The sequence below is a fragment of the Paroedura picta genome, chromosome 11, assembly GCF_049243985.1.
Source record: "Paroedura picta isolate Pp20150507F chromosome 11, Ppicta_v3.0, whole genome shotgun sequence".
Taxonomy (NCBI): Eukaryota; Metazoa; Chordata; class Lepidosauria; order Squamata; family Gekkonidae; genus Paroedura; species Paroedura picta.
This window is the reverse complement of record NC_135379.1, coordinates 11,109,741-11,129,453: the sequence shown is the minus strand read 5'-3', so window position 1 is coordinate 11,129,453 and position 19,713 is coordinate 11,109,741. Positions and strand designations below refer to the sequence as shown.

Here is a 19,713-nt window from a genome sequence, read left to right as displayed (position 1 = left end):
AAATAGAATGAATGAATGAATGAATGAATGAATGAATGAATGAATGAATGAATGAATGAATGAATGAATGAATGAATGAATGAATGAATGAATGAATGAATGAGAAAGACAGCCTAGACCAGGGGTAGTCAAACTGCAGCCCTCCAGATGTCCATGGACTACAATTCCCATGAGCCCTGCCAGTGGCAGGGGCTCATGGGAATTGTAGTCCATGGACATCTGGAGGCCCCAGTTTGACTACTCCTGCCCTCCCCCCAATACCACACCAGAACTCCCGTGGACCCCCTTCAGAGCTTCCCAAACCCGTGGCTGGGGATATCCGGCCTGGAAAAGAGTCAACCTTTCCTGCCAGGAAAAAACCCCTATCCCCAAGAAATAAATGAACGGCTAAATGTTCAGAACCACATTGTTCTATTTGATTTAGAAATGTGATGATTTGATACGTCGACGAGTGCTCCCATACTGAGCTGCAGCGTTCCTGGCAAGAAGTTCCAGGAGCCAAAACACTCCGGGCTGTAGAAAGTTGCTCCTACTGTTCAAGCAGGTATGACTCCAGAGCAGCTTGTTTCCCACAGAACCAAAAACCAGTTACACAAGAAACAGAACCTTGTGCTGAATCAACAAAGCTGGAATTCACATGCTTTATGCTGCGAAGGATATAGAAAAGCAGGGACAAACGTGCCAACACACAAAAAAACCTTATACAATGGGGGGGGTGAGGGGGAGCCTCTGCTTTCACAAGCAAAAGGAACTCTGAGGTGACTTAACAAGGTACTCCCCTTTGAGCGGCTGTCAAGACAGAAAACAAAGGGAGATTCCACTTGCCCGGGTTCATTTTAACCCTTACTACAAAAGCAACACCTTATCCCAGCCTTTTACCACCCTTTGCTCAGGGAGCAGCCCTTGAAATATTTGTCAGGCTTCGAGGTGCCCCGGAACCAGGCTGGAGGTGTCAGCTGGCCACGCCTCACTGCCACGGCCGAAGACCTGTGTGTGTGTGTGTGTGTGAGGCACAAGCGGGTGTCCAGACTCTACCCCCGGGTCAATGCAAGGGGCACGGTTCTCAGAAACTCAGCTTGCCCACCAATCCTTCTCTGCCATGTATACACAACACAAGACATGTTCCATAGCACACTTTCAACTGGAACAAAGCCAACTATGAGAATAGAGAGATCAGTGCCTTGGACAACCACACTGTGTATTCAAGAACTGCCTTCTTCACCATGCAGGTTTCTCGGCATCCAAATATATGCAGGCTGCAGCCCCCTGAAGTTGATCGCATTCTGAGGGAGGGAAAAATCATTTCTCATAAACCAGAAGATGCACTAAAAAAAAAATTCAAAGACAGCCCAGCAGAAAGTGGAACTGATAGGCATAAATTCAATTGTGACACTAGTTGTTGATATACTGGCTTTATTGTTCCAAAAGCATCACCTATGGAGTCAAGTGGCGTCTAATGAAAAAGAAACTTTACCCCAAGTATTTCAGCAAAGAGCTTCTGCACACAAGACTGTCAAGTCAAGTACGTTTTCAGGGGTAAGCAAGCATGACAGCTCAACGTGGGCCACTTTGGGGAAATCGTTACCAAATGTTAGGGCAAATTATCACGTGTTTTCAGAGAATGGTTGGAGTATAATAATCTCCTTTCAGAGCATTTTAAAATGCCTTGAAGAAGAAGAAGAACTGCGTGTTGACAAGCCATAAAGGACTCATGGAACCTGGTGTTTTCAAAGTGAGAGAGAGCTGGGGTTTTGGACCCTGCTTTTTATTACCCAAAGGAGTCCCAAAGTGGCTTACAATTGCCTTGCCTTCCTCTCCCCACAACAGACGCCTCATGCTGAGAGAGCTCTGAGAGAACTGTGACTGGCCCAAGGTCACCCAGCTGGCGGCATGTGGAGGAGTGCGGAATCAAACCTGATTCTCCAGCTTAGAGGCTGCCACTCTTCAGCAGTATACCTGGGAAGCCCAGTTTTCCCGTCTAAGTACTAACCATGGACGACTTCTCCACAGCTTTCAAGCTCTGACAAGATCAGGTTAAAAGACTTGGGTTTTATACCCCCACTTTTCAGTGCCTGAAGGAGTCTTAAAGGGGCTTACAATCACCTTATCTTCCTTCCCCCACAACAGGGACCCTGTGAGGGAGGGGAGGCGGAGAGAGATTCTGACAGGACTGCTCAGTCATTATCAGGCCTGGGAGGAGCCCAAGGTCACCCAGCTCACTGCATGTGGAGGAGGAGGAGGAGCGCAGACTCAAACCCAGCTCACCAGATTAGAAGCTGCCACTCTTAACCACCATGCCATGCTGCCCCCTCCTTCAAAGTGACAGAACAAAGAGCTCTGCGAAAGGAGAACAGCATGGAATCTCTACTTCTCATTAAGTTCAATGGTCAGTGAAATTACCGCTTCCTGAAGACCCAACTGAATGCCAGAACTGTCCATTTGAGAAGAGGAATGCTGTGACTGCTCCTTGCAAATACCCCATTACCAGCCTCAGAACACAGCTCTGCCCATGTGCTTTATTTAACCCTAGTTCACCTGTGGTTTATGAGTGCTCCTTTTTGGCAGAAAATTACTTGCAGTACCAAGTAGGCCAATGAGCAAATGGACGCAAGTAGTCAGAAGACGACAACCGCGGAACGTGTTTTGAAAAATGTCAGGAAAATGGAAAATGTTCAAACGCAGCATCAACAGCCAGCAACACCCCACCCCTATTGTAACATCACTAGCTATCACAGGATTCCTAGGATAGGAAGCAGACCATGTCCACAGACAGGGTCACATCTGAAATGTTCAGCTGCAAAGGAAGCCAGCAAGAACTGAACACTGCAAAAGAAGGAGAAGGAGAAGGAGAGGGAGAGGGAGAGGGAGAGGGAGAGGGAGAGGGAGAGGGAGAGGGAGAGGGAGAGGGAGAGGGAGAGGGAGAGGGAGAGGGAGAGGGAGAGGGAGAGGGAAAAGAAGAAGAAGAAGAAAAAGAGGAGGAAGAGGAAGAAGAGGAAGAAGAGGAGGAAGAGGAAGAAGAGGAAGAAGAGGAAGAAGAGGAGGAAGAAGAGGAGGAAGAAGAGGAGGAAGAAGAGGAGGAAGAGGAAAAGAGATCAATGTTAACATGATATGGGCGGACAGCCTGACCAACGTTGACACCTGACCTGAATTTCAACCAGGGCTTATAGCTGGTTTATTAACCGCAGTTTGCATTAACTGTGATTTTGCAATGATGTCTGAAGTCAAACCGATCCCAATCTAGCACTACCCGCTGCTCCATGCTGGCTCCCTTGCATAGATGTTTGTACACACAAACCGGTTCGTTTGCTGTTATCCCTTGCAGAACTACCGCAACTTGTTGCCCAGATTGCAACTTAACCAAATCAGAGTTTGTCGTGATGAGCCAAGACAGACTGACATAAATCACACATATTTGTCCCAGTATATGCAACTGCAATCCAAAATGTTTGTTCGCATTTAAATACCCCAGTTTCTAAAATCACAGGCTTCCAAGTTAACTTTCTTAATTTCCATAGGGAAGGATTCCAAGTGCACTGAAGAGAAGAACAGAAACTTTTCTACCAGTACTAACAAAATCAGAGTCCAGTAGCACCTTTAAGACCAACTAAGATTTATTCAAGGTGTGAGCACTCGAAAGCTCACCCCTTGAATAAATCTTCGTGGGTCTTAAAGGTGCTACTGGACTCTGACTTTCTTCAGACCAACACGGCTACCCATTTGAATCTACCAATATTCCTGTTTGCACATATGAAACTTCACAGTGTATCCTGCACTGCAGGAAGTCTGGAAAACTTCCATTGGGTGAGGAATTGGATCCACAATTAAAAATGACACTTCATGAGCAAAGGGGAGCCATAAGTCAATCCCTCTACTATGCGACAACAGGAAGACAAAGCAAACAAGATGCATTTCATTGTACATGTTTTCTTAACACCACATTGTGTCTCTAGCCACGCAATAAGCTTTTCATTTTCTCAGTATAATGGTTCCATTCCAACAACAACAAAAGAAGTCATCTGCATTATTCTTGGCTCAATTTTTGGATACAGTTCCCTTGCAAGGCACCCAAAGGTTCAGTTTTGCTTTTTCCACTTTGCAAAGCTTGCGTCTGACATCTTACTGTAATTCTGAGCATGTCCAAGAAAAGAACTCAAAAAGTAGAAGAATCCCAGGCTTAACCTGATAACTACAACTGCTATTTGACCGCACTTCCCACCACCAGCATCACCCAACGCAGCAGCTCTCTAAGCTGCAAGCATGTGCCATAATGTGACAAGAAGAAATGTGCCAGAGTTAAAGCCTCACCAGAGTCAAGGCCAAGAGACCCCAGAGAGAGGCTCCCCCGAGGGCCACCCCAAGAGTCAAAGCTATGGAGGGACCCTCCCCACACCTGGGTGACCTCCCCTCACCACCCTGCAGTTCCTTTCCAGGGACTTAGAAACTGAGAAGGAAAGGGTGGAGCCCAAGCTCTCTATACCTGTGCACTAGCAGCCAGCCTTCCCAAAAAGATGCAATAAATGCAGCAGGCCCACTAGGAGCTTGACCCAGTGGGTGAGGCTCCCCAGCTCACCTGTTCATCTGAACCCTCAGGTTGAAAAAACACTGACTTAGAGGTTTCACACAGTTTTCCAGAAATTCCAAAGATGTTTTTATTTCTTTGGCATCATCAGTGTACAGTAAAGAAGCAAAAAATGATCTGCTTCTCACACAAACAAACACACAAGATTATAAATCTAGATTTCTGATGCAGAGATCTGGAAAAAGGTAAACAGGAACAGCTAACAAGGGCTGTGTTTAACATACGACTCTTTAATATAAAGGTTATGTTTTGGCCTAGGGATGTTACCTAAGGGCGAAAGTGTGGATTTTAAGAAGGGATTTGGAATTTTGGAACTCAGAGAGAGATAGTACAATGACGTTATTCAAGAAGGAAGTTCCAGGTGAACAAGAAAGTAAGACCAGAGCTCTTTTATTTAGAAGTATAATAATATAATAATAATTCCCAATTACTTCTACAAATCACCATCCAAAAGGATGACAGAAGCCCAACACATTTGCCTCTTAGAGGATAGGATAATCCTGATGCATGACCATATTTTAAGCTGCTTCCATCCGATGCCCAGTTTCCTTCATAGGGGCATAAAAATTAAGACAGTGTTCGCTCAAACACTGAAGATTACACAAAACATGCCCAGCATAACATATACACCAGGGGTAGTCAACCTGTGGTCCTCCAGATTACAATTCCCATGAACATCTGGAGGAACACAGGTTGACTACCCCTGATATATACTATCACTATTTCAAATGTTTCAATACACCACCAACTATTTGCTCCTCTTATTTCGAAATCAAGGTATATGAGTAATTTCTCTCATTTCATTCCCAGCTTATCTCCACTAGAAAAACAGGGCAAGGGTCATAAAGCATCCGATATTCATAGTCTGCTGCCTGTACTTTCCAATGGAAAGTAGTATCGCCTGCAAAACATGTTGCAAAATGTATCCGCCACTCTTTTTTCTCATTATATGCAGCCTTCAGGCTACAGTTCAAACTATGGTTTGATGGAGAAGGAAGGAATGACAGCGAAAAGAAAGAGAGGCAATCGCTACAGTTCTTGTAACCCCAAACCCATCGACATCTGGACTACAATGCCCATGGACTATGCTGGAAGGGGCTCATGGGAATTGTAGTCCATGGACATCTGGAGGATCACAGGTTGACTACTCCTGGTTTAGCCTACAAGATTGCTGGAACAGTATCATGGCCCACCGATACAATAATGGGAAGATCTCCAGGTGAAAATTTATCTGAGAGCGAACACTAAAGAGTTCTGAGCTACCAAGGTATGGGTTCAAATCTCCACTGGGCCCTAAACCAAAATGTCTGGCCTAGGTGTCCCTCTGTACCTAACCTCTCTCACTAGCTAAGGCTGTGGTGAGGATTCATGCATGTAATTCTGAGTTCATTAGGGCAAGAGTGGAACAAAAAAGTGGTGACAAGACATCTGAGAGAGGTGTACCCCTTCACAGAGCCCCGGAGATGGTTCTGCAGCCTTCCATTAAATAAAAATTATTTTATTCACCTAGACCCATCCTGAACTACCCCATCCACTCAAGCCAAATCCAAATATTCTAAGAAGCACACTGGTATAACACTTGCTGCTCTGTCCCAAAGGGCTATTTGAAAACATTCCAAAATTCAGTTTTCATGGCATGATCTCCAGGAACTGCCTTGCCTTTCATATCCTGGGTGGACTACCAGTGTCAAAAGCCTTAGCCAACCTAACAGTCTCAAAGTACAGGCACTGGCAGACAGCTCTTTGGAGGAGTAATGGCCAACAAGACATGGGAGTCTTTATTTCTTTGAATGGATTCCACCTAGTAGGTGGAAGGAGGCTCCTCAATCCACAGGAGAGCAATGAAGTCAGAAAGGGATGTACATTTCCCAGCCCCAAAGTTCCATAAAAGAATACGGGGGGGGGCATGTCCTGCACAGTGAGGGGGTTGGACTAGATGACCAAGGAGGTCCCTTCCAACTCTATGATTCTAGAACAGCAGAGGAGCCATCCCAGTAACTAAGTCTGGATGACAAAAGCATCAAGCACTGTGACCTAGAGAGGTGTGGTCTTGTCTATAGCACTGAACAAGTCACCAGACACGGCTTCTGAAAGCCAAAGGCTTAGGCCACCGACATGCCCAGGAGTCACAGCCTGGCATCCTTCTCAGCCAGGCAAGTCAGCTAAGAAGCAAGCCCATAAGACGCAAGATAACCACAGGTCTCGGGCCTGTTACAGATGAGGAAATATGCTGCTCCTGAGACTCAGCAATGACTGTGCCATGCCTCAGACAGCTTCATTGGGTTGCAATGCTTTCCAGTTCAGTTACCCTAGACTGGCATGGGTAGCCCAAGCTTCCCTGATCTTCTCAAGCTGCAGAAGCTAAGCATGGCCTGCCCTGGTTAGCATTTGGGCGAGAGACCACAAAGGAAGTGTTGGGTGGCAATACAGAGCTGGGCAATAGCAAATCACCTGGGAACTCTCTTGCCTTGAAAACCCAATGAGGGGTTCGTCCTAAGTCAACCACAACTTGGTGGCACTTTTCACCACGTGATCCGCCGCACTGTTTATTGTGTGTCTTTTGCTGTTTCTTGTTTTCTCCACTGCTGTCTTTTGCATTTACTGTTTTCTGCACTTTTGTAATCCGCCTTCAGTCACAGCGAGAAACTGGCGAAACATCAACATAAACAAACTAGAATGGGAATACGGGGACACCTTCGTTCACCCGGCCTGAAATGGACTGAAATGGACCCGTACAGATGAAGGGTCACTCCCCCTCTCTGCCCCAGCCTGCCCTGTACCAGCATCCCTGCTGCGACTCACAACCCTTTGAATTCGACCCTTACTGGAGGTCCGTCTCTCTTTTCCACAACAAGGGGTTTCCCTGCACTTTGTTTGGCTGGATGGGGGAATCGAGCTGGAAAGAAAAAACACTCCTGAAAAGCACGCTGTCCTTACTTTCCAAGGCCCTATTTTTGGTTCCAATAAGTCACTTCCTATTCCCCAGGAGAAAGCCTTTTCAAAATCAGCACTGTATCTACTGCATTTGTCTTTTGAACGCAGCATTTGAAACCAAAGTAGGAAGTGGTCAGAGTCAACTCAGGAAAACCAGGCACCAGGATTAGGGAAACTCTCTATCAGGGGTAGTCAAACTGCGGCCCTCCCAATGTCCGTGGACTACAATTCCCAGGAGCCCCTGCCAGCGAATGCTGGCAGGGGCTCATGGGAATTGTAGTCCGCAGACATCAGGAGGGCCGCAGTTTGACTATCCCTGACTGCAATAAGAACCCCTGACTGCAATAAGAACCCCGGAATGAAGCAAGCCACTGGATGATGCTAAGGAACATCAAGGTTTGGGGAGTGTGTTTTCAGACATTAATTTTACAGCTAATTCACACATCCTCCCTCAGAGGAGGAGCCTTTCACATCTTTAGGTCAATGTCCAGGTTTGCCAAAGATCATCAGCAACAAAGTTTGCTTCTCCTTGCAAAACCTGAGGGAGAAAATGCATTCTCTGGGAGATGAAGGAAGGTGTAGGAACGTGCACACACACTCCAGCGGCAGCCCCGTTCACCAGTTGCTGAGGTTTGAAAAGTCAGCTGCGCAAAGGGGAATGCAACCACTGCGGTGCCTCGGAGCAGGGGTAGTCAACCTGTGGTCCTCCAGATGTCCATGGACTACAATTCCCATGAGCCCCTGCCAGCGTTAGCTGGCAGTGGCTCATGGGGATTGTAGTCCATGGACATCTGGAGGATCCACAGGTTGAATACCCCGGCCTTGGAGCATCAGCCTGCCCCCCCCCCGCCCCCTAAATCCCACAGTTATGGGGAAAGCACGCCCTGCAATCCCACAACCCTGGAATGAGGTGATCCTAGTGACTTTCCAAGAAGCGGCCTACCCAATACGAAAAGCAACGCAATTTTAGATTTTTAAAGGGAAGGGGGGGGGAATTAAACTCGACCCGCTTTTTTTTGTTTTTAAAGGCAAAAACAAACAACTCCTGGATTCCGCCGCCACAAAGAGCCGAGGAAGGGACAACGACGCCGAAGGCCCCTCGCAAGACAGCCGGGCGCTCCCTTCCCGCACGCCAACTCCTCGGCCCCTGGTTTCGGCGCCTTGGCGCTTCCCCGCCTCCCGCTCGGGCCTGGACGGAGGGGGAAGCCTGGGGCTGGATTTCGAGCCTCAGCTGGAACCGCAGCCCGGCCCAGGGAAGGCGGGCGGGAGAGGGAGGGAGGGAGGGAGGGAAGGAGAGCCGTGCCCGCTGAGGAGAAAGCGACGGGAACAGCTTCCCTCCCTCTCCCTCTCTCGCTCCCTCGCCCGTTGTCGAGCGTTTGGCCAACAATGCCGGAGCCCCAACTCCGCGCAACAATTGCAACTCCGGCCGCGCTCCGAGAGCCTCCTGCGCACACAATGCCGCCCAGCGCCCCGGGCGGGGACGAGCTCGGAGCGGTCGCCCCTCGCCCGCCTCGCCCCGGGGCCACAAAAGGCCGGAGCCACGTTCGCTCCCGAGCGGGGCAAAGTTTCCGGCCACGGGCAGAGAACTCCAGGCGGGCGCCGCAGCCCCGACGGCCCGGCCAAGGGAGACCCCCTGCCCCACGACTGCTTCCCCGCGCCCGCCCGCCCGTCCGACCCACCTCCCTCCCCTGCCAGGAAGCGCCATATTGATCCCGGGCGCCCTCTCTCGCCGCCTCCTCTCGCCGCCCTCCCCGCGGCCGCCGTGCCTGGGCGCCTGCCCTCCGCCGCCTCCGCCTCCGCCGCTCACCTTGGCGATGGCCTTCCGGTACCTGGTCGCCGCTTGCTCCACCAGGCTGGAAACTTTCATGTTCCCTTCCCCGCAGGGCACGACCACCCGGGTCCGCCCGAAGCACACGGTCACTTTCATCCTGCCCGCCTGGGGAAGCGGCCGGCCCCGCGCAGGACGGACGGAGGGAGCGCAGGGGGGCGGGAGGCGGCTACCGAGTCCCGCCGCGGGGCTGGCCGGGGGGGCAGGCTCCGGCGGCCCTTCGCATGCTGGGGCGGGGGGCGCACCGTGCGCTTGGCTGGCTGGCTGGCTGGCTGGCGGCTCCCTCGCTTGCTGCCTGCCTGCCTGCCTTCGTGGCGCGCCCGCCGCTGCTGCTGCTGCCGCTGCCGCCGCTGCCTCTCTGGCCACCTGTTCGGCGTCTCCTCCCGAGCGCAGCCAGGCGGCGGCTCTCGCCTCTTGCTCGCCTCCTGCGGCAGGGGAAGGGCCGGCCTGTCTCCCCGCCGAGGCCGCGCCAGGCATTGCCTCTCGGCCTCCCCGCCCCGTTAAGGGGGCAGCAGCAGCAGCAGCCGCGGCGCCAGCCAGCCTCCCTCCCTCTCTCGGCCGCCCTGCCTGCCTTCCCGGCTTCTCTTGGGCCGCTGGCCCTGGCCGGACCCGTCCCTAACCCGCAAAAGTCCGTGGAAGAGGAAGAAGAAGGCTGGGCCCGGGATGCTGCCTGCCCCCGAGCTGCGCTTTCCCACGTGCAGCCCAAACTCGCAAGACTTCGAGAAGCAGTGCAATGGATGGGCCTAGGAGTTATTGGAGAACCTATGGGACTTGTGAGTTGAGGCCTGGCCTAGGAGTTGTCAATTTTGGGGTCAAATCCTGGCTCAGCCATGAAGCCCAAGGGACACCCTTGAGCCGGGTGCTGTCAGGATAACCATTTAGAGAGCATTGCCCAATTCATGCCCCTTTTCACCCCAATGGAGACCTGAAGAAGCTGACAACATGCTCTCCTCTATTTTATCCTCCCAATAGCCCTGCGAGGGAGTACAGGCTGAGAGGGTGTAACAGGCCTGAGGTGACCCAGCGAGCTTCCTTGGCATGGATGGAGATTCAAACCCAGGTCTCTCGGATATTGGTCTGACCCTCTGCCCCGCACTGGCTCTCCGGTATGCCTTCATGAGAATCTCATCAAAATTGTGTCACAGAAACACAGGGGGAGACTTTCCCTAAAAGCTAAGGTGTTAGATGGAACAGGGATATGGTTTTCTTTGAGGCAAGTTTAGATGGCAAGTTTTGCCAGTTCGGTGTACTCGTCCTTGTGACTACACTGGGGCATGCTGCGGACTGGGGATTGGGCAATTGGCCGCTGCTAAATGTGCTATCCTTGGTAATTATTTATTTACAGATTTCAAAACTTTAACAATGTAATAATTCCATAAATCAAATGAAAACCAGGGCTTGAAGGAAGCTGAAGATGCTGAGCAAACCCCAACCCCTAATCCCAGAAATACAAGGTGCTTGTTGGTTTATTATTTGGGGTCAAGGGGTGACCTTTTTTAAAGTTGAGAGCCAAATCCTAGGCACGCTAGTCCAAATTAAGCCTCGCACCTACATATTTACTATTACAGACAGCTCTGATTCTCTTCTCCCTTTGCAAGCCTCCCTTTCCACCTTTTAATCTTTGCTTTTTGTCCGGTTCCTGTGCGACCAGAAACGGATTTCAGATTCCCTGCAGAAGTGTCCTGATGTGGCTATGGAAAGGTGATGCATCAGTTTTGCAGGAGCTGGGAGAGATTGTGACAGAACTCCGTCCCAACCCTTTGCAAGCACAGGCATCCCAGGGGACCTTAAGGGCCCAGGCTGTGGGCCTTAGAAACAGTGGATCCAATCAGCAAAATCCAGCGATAAGGAGGCACCCTGATCCAGTTTAGCTGATGAGTGAGCACCTTGGCTGGGGTTGCAGCAGCCGCGCAGGCCCGGACCTGTAGCGCTTCAGCAAGGGAAAGGGTTCTGCATGCCTGCAGACTGTTCTCTGGTTTTAGGATGCCCTGTCTCCCAACCTCGAACATCATGGGTAATCCCTTGTTAAAAACTCAAATTTGAAGGATGTATCTGTGAAGATATCCTTGTCCCTTTAGCTCAGGGGTAGTCAAATTGCAGTCCTCCAAATGCTGGCAGGGGCTCATGGGAATTGTAGTCCATGGACATCTGGAGGGCCACAGTTTGACTACCCCTGCTTTAGCTTGTGCATGCACTAAAAGTTAGCGTCAAGGACAAGGGGTCACCAACCCTCACCAGAAACCATTGTGGGTTTTTATACCCCACTTTTCACTGCCCGAAGGAAGCTCAAAGCGGCTTACAGTCGCCTTCCCTTTTCTCTCCCCACAACAGACACCCTGTGAGGGAGGGGAGGCTGAGAGAGCCCTGACATTACTGTTCAGTCACAACAGCATTATCAGGGCTTTGAAGAGCTCAAGGTCACCTAGGTGGCTGCATGTGGATGAGCAGGGAATCAAACCTAACTGACCAGATTAGAATAAAGCACTGATAGGGGTATAGAGGGGGAAGGAAGGGGTTAAAGTGTGATCATTGGTCAGTTCCTGCCTACTCCCCTAGCCTACCTCATGGGGCTGTTGGGAGGAGAACAGGGTGGGGGGAGCTATACACTGCCCTGAGCTGCTTGGAGGGACAAGGGGACATAAATAGGATGGGGACAAGGTATGGTGTGTGGAGAACCTGTGGTGTTAATGGCAAGTCACCTGATTTGTTTCCATAAGTTTAGGGTGGGACAGCGACAGGTTGCCAGCTCAGGGTTGGGAAATACTTGGAGATGTTGGGGGTGGAGCCAGGTATGGGCAGGATTTGGGGCAGGGAGGGACCTCATTGGAGCATAATTTTATGGACCCACCCTCCAAAGTGGCCATTTTCCCCAGGGGAATTGATCTCTGTCACCTGGAGATGAGCTGTAAATCTGGGGGGGTCCCCAGGTCCCACCTGGGGATTGGCACCCCTATATGATGGCAAAGAAACACCGTGGATTTCTCATTTACAAGAAATCCCTATATGGTGAGCAGCGGGATGCTTAGGGTTCCGTACACATCTGTGACTGCCTTATATTGAATAGAATCCAAATATATTGAAGGTCCCCTTTCCCTTCTGCGTCTGGCAAAAGAAATCCAGATTTTTGCCAGAAGGATTGTGTGAACCAGCCGCTGGCTGTTCTTGGCAGAGCCACCCTCCCTCTTTGCCACAAGGGCTGAGCTGGTTACGTTTTCATATCAGCGCGCAACTTTTTTCACAGCGGTTTAGCAAATGTTAAGTACAAACCTCTGCATGAGTACTCTGAAGTCCCATCGAGTTCTCCGGGACTTATTCCTGATTCGATGTGCATAGCCTTGGTAGTTCGAGCCAGTCGAAAACCCCATTCGGCCTGACAACAGACATCCATTTCAGTTTCGGCCCCTGGCAAATATGAGTCTGGCTGCCAAGTTAGAGCATTCCCCACATGCTCTTATTGCCCATTACTTCCTTACTGTGATGGAAAGGGGGATGTGCAGTGCCTTACGAAAGCAAAATTGTTGTGAACAATTTGCAGTTGATATGGCAAAAGCTGGCGAATGCATCCCTTGTTTTATAGCTCTTGTTTACCATATTGGTGGCTGGAAAAACAACAACATGAAGTTGCCCATTAACGTATACCTATTATATTTTTCAGGTGATTTGCCGTTACTAGGAAATTGGTCAAACACAGGAAAGAAGGATAAATCATTGTTGTTGTTGTTGTTGTTTAACATGCATATTGTTTGAGAAACTTCCAGAAGCTGTAGCTTGAAAACCCACATAAAGTCAACAGAAATAACCGAGGCTTGTGTCAGGATATCTTACAGAATTTCAGTGAACTCTACATTTTTTATATCTTTTTATTTGTTAATTGCCATAACAACAATTCTGCAGCCTATCCAAAAACGTTTGTTATGTTGCAGAATTAATTATTTGCAATTGGGCAGCTTCTCAGTAGCACTTCTTTGATTTAGGAAATTCATATGCCACTTCTCGGTCCTTGGACACCCGCTTCTTAATCTTTGGACACTTAAGATCAATAAAATAATTTATATTCAAAAATATAGCTGGATGTGTTCAAAGGCCCGTCTCAATCGGTAAGTCTTTAAATTCTCACAGAAAGCCAGAAGCAATGTGATAAATTTTAATCTCAGGGACACAAAGAAGAAGAGTTGGCTTTTTATACTCTACTTTTCACTGCCAGAAGGAGTCTCAAAGGAGCTTACAATCTCTTTCCCTTCCTCTCCCAACAACTGACCCTCTGTGAGAGAGGTGAGGCTGAGAGAGCCCTGATATTAATGCTTGGTCAGAACAGCTTCATCAGAGCTGTGACAAACCCCAAGTAATTAAGAGGATGCTCCCTTAACCAGACAGATGCTGACTTTTGGAAACGTTTCAATGGGCAGAGGTGATCCTTCTAGTTCATGGTTTAGACTAGGGATAGCATCCTCTAGGTGGGACCTGGAGATCCCATGTCTTTACAGCTCTTCTCCAGACTACAGAGATCAGTCCCCTTGAGAAAATAGATATTTTGGAGGGTGGACCCACCCAATCTTCCCCAGGATCCACCCCCTAATCTCCAGGACTTGTTCAGTTCTGCAGTTGAGGTTCTCAGGCAGAGAGGCCAGTGCTCTTCGATGTGAAATTCCTGGCCTCGACCATAAGCCTTGAGGAACAGTGCTGGTTTGGTTTGAACCAGGCCTGCTGTCTTCTCCTCCCAACTTTCTCAGTGGTCTCCCATACAAGGAGTTACCAGGGCTGGCCCTCCAAAACCCAACAATGTTATAATAGTCAGGGCCACGTTTGCTGAGTATACCCATTTCCTCTGAAATTCAGTGTCTTGTGTCCGTTCTAGAAAAGAGAAGAGACACATCAAGGACTGCTTCAGTTCTCCTCCATTTCTTAAGGAGAAAAGTCTAATTCATCAGGCCACCTGACTGAAAGCCAATTCTGGCAGATTTCTGCTCATGGGAATATTTCCCGGTTACATAAGTGATCACACTCCACCGCTCATGCGAATGATGAAGCTTTCCAAGATCAGGTGGCCAATTATGCCAAATCTTAACTTATGGGGGGCTTTGGGTAGAGAGCAGCAAATACACTTTTTCTCCCCCCCTCCCCCACCAGGCTTGTACTTCATCCGTTTTGTCGTTTTTACAAAACAAACCTCACACAAGTGGAATAAAAAGGACTTACAAGGGGGAGGGGGTTGCAGGTATGGAGAGGGGGGTCTGATCTTGGAGACACCCCTGCATGATGGCAATGCTATCTTACTCCCAGGTTGACCCACGTATGAAAGCTAATGAAAGAAGGGATTGCTCTGGCTCTTAGGTCTCATAAGCCACTCTAGAGTCAGAATTGGAATCGCAGAGATGGAACAGGCCACTAAGGGCCATCTAGTCCAGCCCCCTACCTTCTTGGGGACTTAAAAGGGAAGGGAAATGTAAGACACTTTGAGACTCCTTTGGTTAGAGAAAAGCAGCATATACGAACCAACTCTTCTTCTTCTTCAGTAATATCAGGGCTCTCTCAGCCTCACCTCCCTCACAGGGTGTCTGTTGTGGGGAGAGGAAAGGGAAGGCGACTGTAAGCCGCTTTGAGACTCCTTTGTGTAGAGAAAAGCAGCATATAAGAACCAACTCTTCTTCTTCTCCAGTAATATCAGGGCTCTCTCAGCCTCACCTCCCTCGCAGGGTGTCTGTTGTGGGAAGAGGAAAGGAAGGTGAATGTAAGCCGCTTTGAGACTCCTTCAGGTAGAGAAAGGCGGCATATACGAACCAACTCTTCTTCTTCTTCAGTAGTATCAGGGCTTTCTCAGCCTCACCCACCCCACCTCTAGAGAAAAGCAGGATATAAAAACCAACTCTTCTTCATTTTGGATGGGAGACCTCCAAGGATTTAGATGGTCGTTCCTCCAAAGAACAGAAGGGGTCTTGGGGCAGAGTTAGGAATGGGCAACCACCTGCAAACAGCCCTCATCTGGCTGCCAGACAGTCCTCTGATCTGGCCACTTTACCCACATGCCATGTGATAAGTAAACCCTGCCTCTGGCATTGCACATTGTTTGGTTTACCCAGGCTCCGGATTAAATGTCCATTGCGGTAAATGAGCTTATACAGCAATACTTGGAACAGATGAAAAATTGCAAACAGATGCTTTTCAGGCACCTAAATTAACACATCTCCAAATACCCATTTGCACTACTTTCCGAAACAGAACGAGGCCTTTCAGGATTCTTGGAAGACAACGTGCTTAGAAGGGTGTAACTCTGTTTAGGATTGTGCAGAGAGCAACTCAAATGTTTTAAAAACATAAAGGAGGCTGACGTCTCTCCAGCTCATATGGTGTTCTGCCTTACCTGAGTGGCTATGAAAAATATAAAGCTCTGCAGGTGTGTCCATTAATATTAATGCAGGTATTAATGCAAACAGAGGCATTTAGGCGCTGGAATTAGGTGATTAAGTGCTCACCAGTGATATAATAAATGTACTCAGAAGCCTATTAAGCATGCTGCGTTTAAAGCGAATCCAGAGCTTTACCTTCCTGTTGAGAGTCAAACACCTCTGAAAAATCAGGATAAATGGCTTCATTTGCCACAGCAACCGAATGTCTTGTTGGATAAACAGTCTTTAAGACAGGAAAGGTTTGTTCTAATTTGGCTTTCCAGATGCTCTTCAGTTCTCTGCCGCCATAACAACCTCAGGTGGTTGCTTTATTCTCAAATCCTGCTCTGCAGAAATAACCTGAAAGCATTTGCGGGAGATTTCTTTGCATCCGGGAGGGTCTCCTGTTTTGCATGCAGTCTACAGTGATGGTTGGCAGTGACCACCTTCCGTAGCTGAAATCATTCATGACTATTTTTTTCTGATGCAATGCCCATAATTCTTCAAATGCATATATCACAGAAGCTTTTCCTTGAGGAAATCTAGTCTCTCTCTCTCTCTCTCTCTCTCTCTCTCTCTCTCTCTCTCTCTCTCTCACACACACACACACACACACACACACACACACGGGGGGGGGGGAGTCTTATAACTCCATGGAGTCAATATGTCTTTAGAGTCTTCAGTTTCGTATCAGGCAGTCTTTTCCACCCTTTTAAAAATATTTATACATATTACTAGATAAATGTCTGAGACCACGATTTCCTTATTATTTATTGATTTGATAGAGTCGTACATCCCCCTTTGCGTTAATAAAGGCATCCCAGGCAGCTCACAAAAACCTATGGCCAAAACATCACGAAACAGATCAGCGTCTGCAATAACAGCAGCAAAAATCAGCACAAAAACCAGGGTCCAAACACATCAGTCGAGGACCTTTTAGATGTCAGTCTTAACTTCCTGCTCCAAAGCCAGAGGGAGACCACGCTAGGCAGAGAGCGGTTTGCAAGCTTTTCTACAATTTGGGGACTTAGGGATGCCAGCCGCCAGGTGTAATTCGAGGAATTAGAGCTCATCTCCAGACTGCAGCCATCAGTTCCCATGAAGAAGATGGATGCTATGGAAGGCGGAGTCTATAGCACTGAGGGCCCTGTCCACTGCAGGCTCCACCCCCAAATCTCCAGGAGTTTCCCAACCTGCAGCTCACAACCCCATATCCTGCCCCATCCCCTGCTGGTGTCCTGGGAAACCTGGCCACCCTACATGGCATTGAGCTTCAGATCTCAAGGGCATTTATGTGTGTGAAGATGGTATGCCAGGAGCCTTAACCGCAAGGAGATATTTGTGGAACAACGTAAGGATGCCAGTCCCCAGGTGGGAACTGGGGATCCCCTGGATTTACAGCTCATCTCCCGGCAACGGATCAGTTCCCCTGGAGGAAATGGCTGCTTTGGAGGGTGGACTCCATAGCATTGCACTCCATTGAGGTCCTTCCCTGCCCCAAATCCCGCCCACTTCTGGCTCCATCGAAGGACCAAGGCCACCTTGAAGGATGATGGAAAGTAGGGTGTAAATGTGTCAATACATAAATCTTAATTAATGTGTGTAGCAGAGACCTCAAGTGGAGTGGTGGTAGATCAAGCTTCTTACGCAGGAATCTTGTCCACCAGCCATGTGGGCCCTGTAGGTTTACTACAGCCCTGAGATTCAGGCACGACATGGTAGTCATCTCCTTGGAGTCTCTGTGCAGCCTAATTTATAGGGCAGGAAAAACACAAGGGGAGAATGGAGGCTTTTATGGCACCATGCATCAACTTGTGCGTCTAACATTTATGTTGATGTTTTTTGCGGTCATTAGAATTCCAACCACACATCCTTTCCTGTGTAAATATTAGCTCCAGAGCTAAATGTTCCGAGCTAAATTCTGCAAGCGGCAGAATTAACGGGCTATTGTTTTGAATTTGTAAATGAAGTACCAATAGAGGGAGGAGAGCCTACGAACGGCACAATAAAATTCATTCCCAGAGGCATTATTAGGATTCCTTAGGCTAGGAATTCAGTGCCACTGGTACACGGGATCCAGATAACCTTCCTCAAGATCGAGAAAACTTGCTTGTATTGGAGAATCACATTTTTACCGGATTCAGGATCCTGCATTTTGCAGTGGGAAAATGCATTATTTTTTTCCTGTAAGCCCTGCAAAAACTGAGCACTGGGTGCATTATGGTGGATAATTGTGAACTACATAACTGACAATTAACTTCTACTGAGATACCCCAAGATTTGCCACCGAAGCTAGGGTTGCCAACTTGGGAGACTTTGGGAGAGGAACTTGAGGAGCATGGGGTTGTGGGGGAGGGGCTTCAGTGGGGTTGTGGGGGAGGGGCTTCAGTGGGGCTGCCATGGAAGCCATCTTCCAAAGTGGCCATTTTCTCCAGGTGGACTGATCTCTGTTGGCTGGAGATCAGTTTTATTCCCGGAAGATCTCCAGCCACCGCCTGGAGGTTGGCAACCCCAGGTGCTTCTGCCTAAGAGCTGCTCCAGCCTGCATCCTTTTTCTTTGCCGGGAATCTAAAATCCCTTGCTTTCCTCAGGGGCCCTGTAGTATTTAGAAATATGCTAATCGCCACTGATTGACTTATCTGCTATTTGTCTAATCTAGTTTATCCAACAATCTACATGATTTAATTTGCGGAGATTTTTTTAAAAAATTACCCAGGCTCAAGCTGTGCTAACCACATTATTTTAAACCTGATTCCCCCTCACTGACGGGGCTAATAGCAGAGAATGCTTAATGCTTAACAGAGAATGTTTAATGGGGTAAATCAGAAGAAAACCCCCGAGAAGAAGGGAGGGGGAACAGATGTGACCTCATTGTTGCATTTCTCTCCCCTCTCCCCCCCAAAATGTTATGTGTCACATTGGAAAGATCGCTTGACCCAACATGGCTGTCTCCTTCTTCCATCCCTTGCATCTTCTCAGGCGCTTAGCTGTGGCTGCTGAACTGCAGTAAGAAAGCACAGTGAAATAGGATATTCCCCTTCAGCTGAGCTATAGGTACATGACAGAGTGTCATAGCCTGTAAATACATCTGCATCTTGCAGAACATAAGGATGGAGTCTGACAATAAACAGAACAAGATAAGGTTTCAGAAATGCAATACTTGTGTCCGAGGAGGGAGCTTTTAAGTTCTGCCAAGCCCGCACATAAAACACACACTCACATCAAGTTTGCAATGAGTTTTGCCTCCTTTTAAGAAACAGTTGTGGATCTAGGGTTTTGCTAATTACAATTGGATGCCAAAGCACACACCACGTTTACACAGCCACAGTGCCCCTGGGTATGCAGAGCAGTGATACTGCCACAGGGCTGCCAGAAGAAGTCACCAGGGGACCAAATGGAGAAAAATGGTTGGTGAGCAAAGGGTGTGTGTGTGTTTAAAGCCCCTTCCCTTCATTCAATTCTCCTTCACAAATGTCCTCTTGGGTTGTTTTAGACGTTTGTTTCCTGACCAGTCCTCACACCGACGATACAAGTAACCAGTCCACTACAGAAAGATTCCTTACCTGCTGTATGGTTGGCCGAGTTTAGATGTGCAGAGATCTCTCTCTCTCTCTCTCTCTCTCCTGTACCTTTCTTTGGTGATGAATATAAAACTGTTGACCATCTGGATGTGCACTTCAATGCATCTGATGAAGTGAATTCTGACTCGCAAAATCTCATACTGCATATATAGATCTTGGAGGTGCTGCTGGCATCTCTTTCATTTTGCTGCTACAGACTGATATGGCTCCCCTTCTACAATCAATGTTTTAATGGGTCTGGAACGTATGTTTGTGTATTTGTGTGTGTGTGTGCATGCATGTGTATCTGAAGAGCCAGCAAGTCGTTTTCATCTTACAGTGACCCTATGAATTAATAACCTCCAAAATATCCTACCATTAACAGCCCTGCTCAGGTTTTGCAAGCAGAGGGCCATGGCTTCCTTGATT

The 19,713-nt window shown here is 48.5% G+C and overlaps 1 protein-coding gene and 1 long non-coding RNA gene across 4 annotated transcripts in view; one reads left to right on the top strand and one right to left on the bottom strand.

Annotated features, from left to right (window-relative positions):
* PARD3 (par-3 family cell polarity regulator) overlaps nt 1–9,693 on the bottom strand; it is a 550,919-nt gene extending 541,226 nt beyond the window's left edge. Inside the window, exon 1 of one of the 3 annotated variants that reach the window (XM_077303562.1) lies at nt 9,321–9,693. In XM_077303562.1, coding sequence (XP_077159677.1) covers nt 9,321–9,440 — 120 coding nt within the window. In that variant the 5' untranslated portion in view covers nt 9,441–9,693. The remainder of the gene's footprint in view (nt 1–9,320) is intronic. The other 2 variants (XM_077303560.1, XM_077303561.1) reach the window with 2 other exon arrangements.
* Nucleotides 9,694–9,774: 81 nt separating this feature from the next.
* LOC143820573 (uncharacterized) lies at nt 9,775–13,077 on the top strand. The gene is made up of 3 exons (XR_013225409.1): nt 9,775–10,114; nt 10,314–10,447; nt 12,997–13,077. It is a non-coding gene; the product is annotated as an uncharacterized LOC143820573 (long non-coding RNA).
* The last annotated feature ends 6,636 nt before the right edge of the window (nt 13,078–19,713 follow it).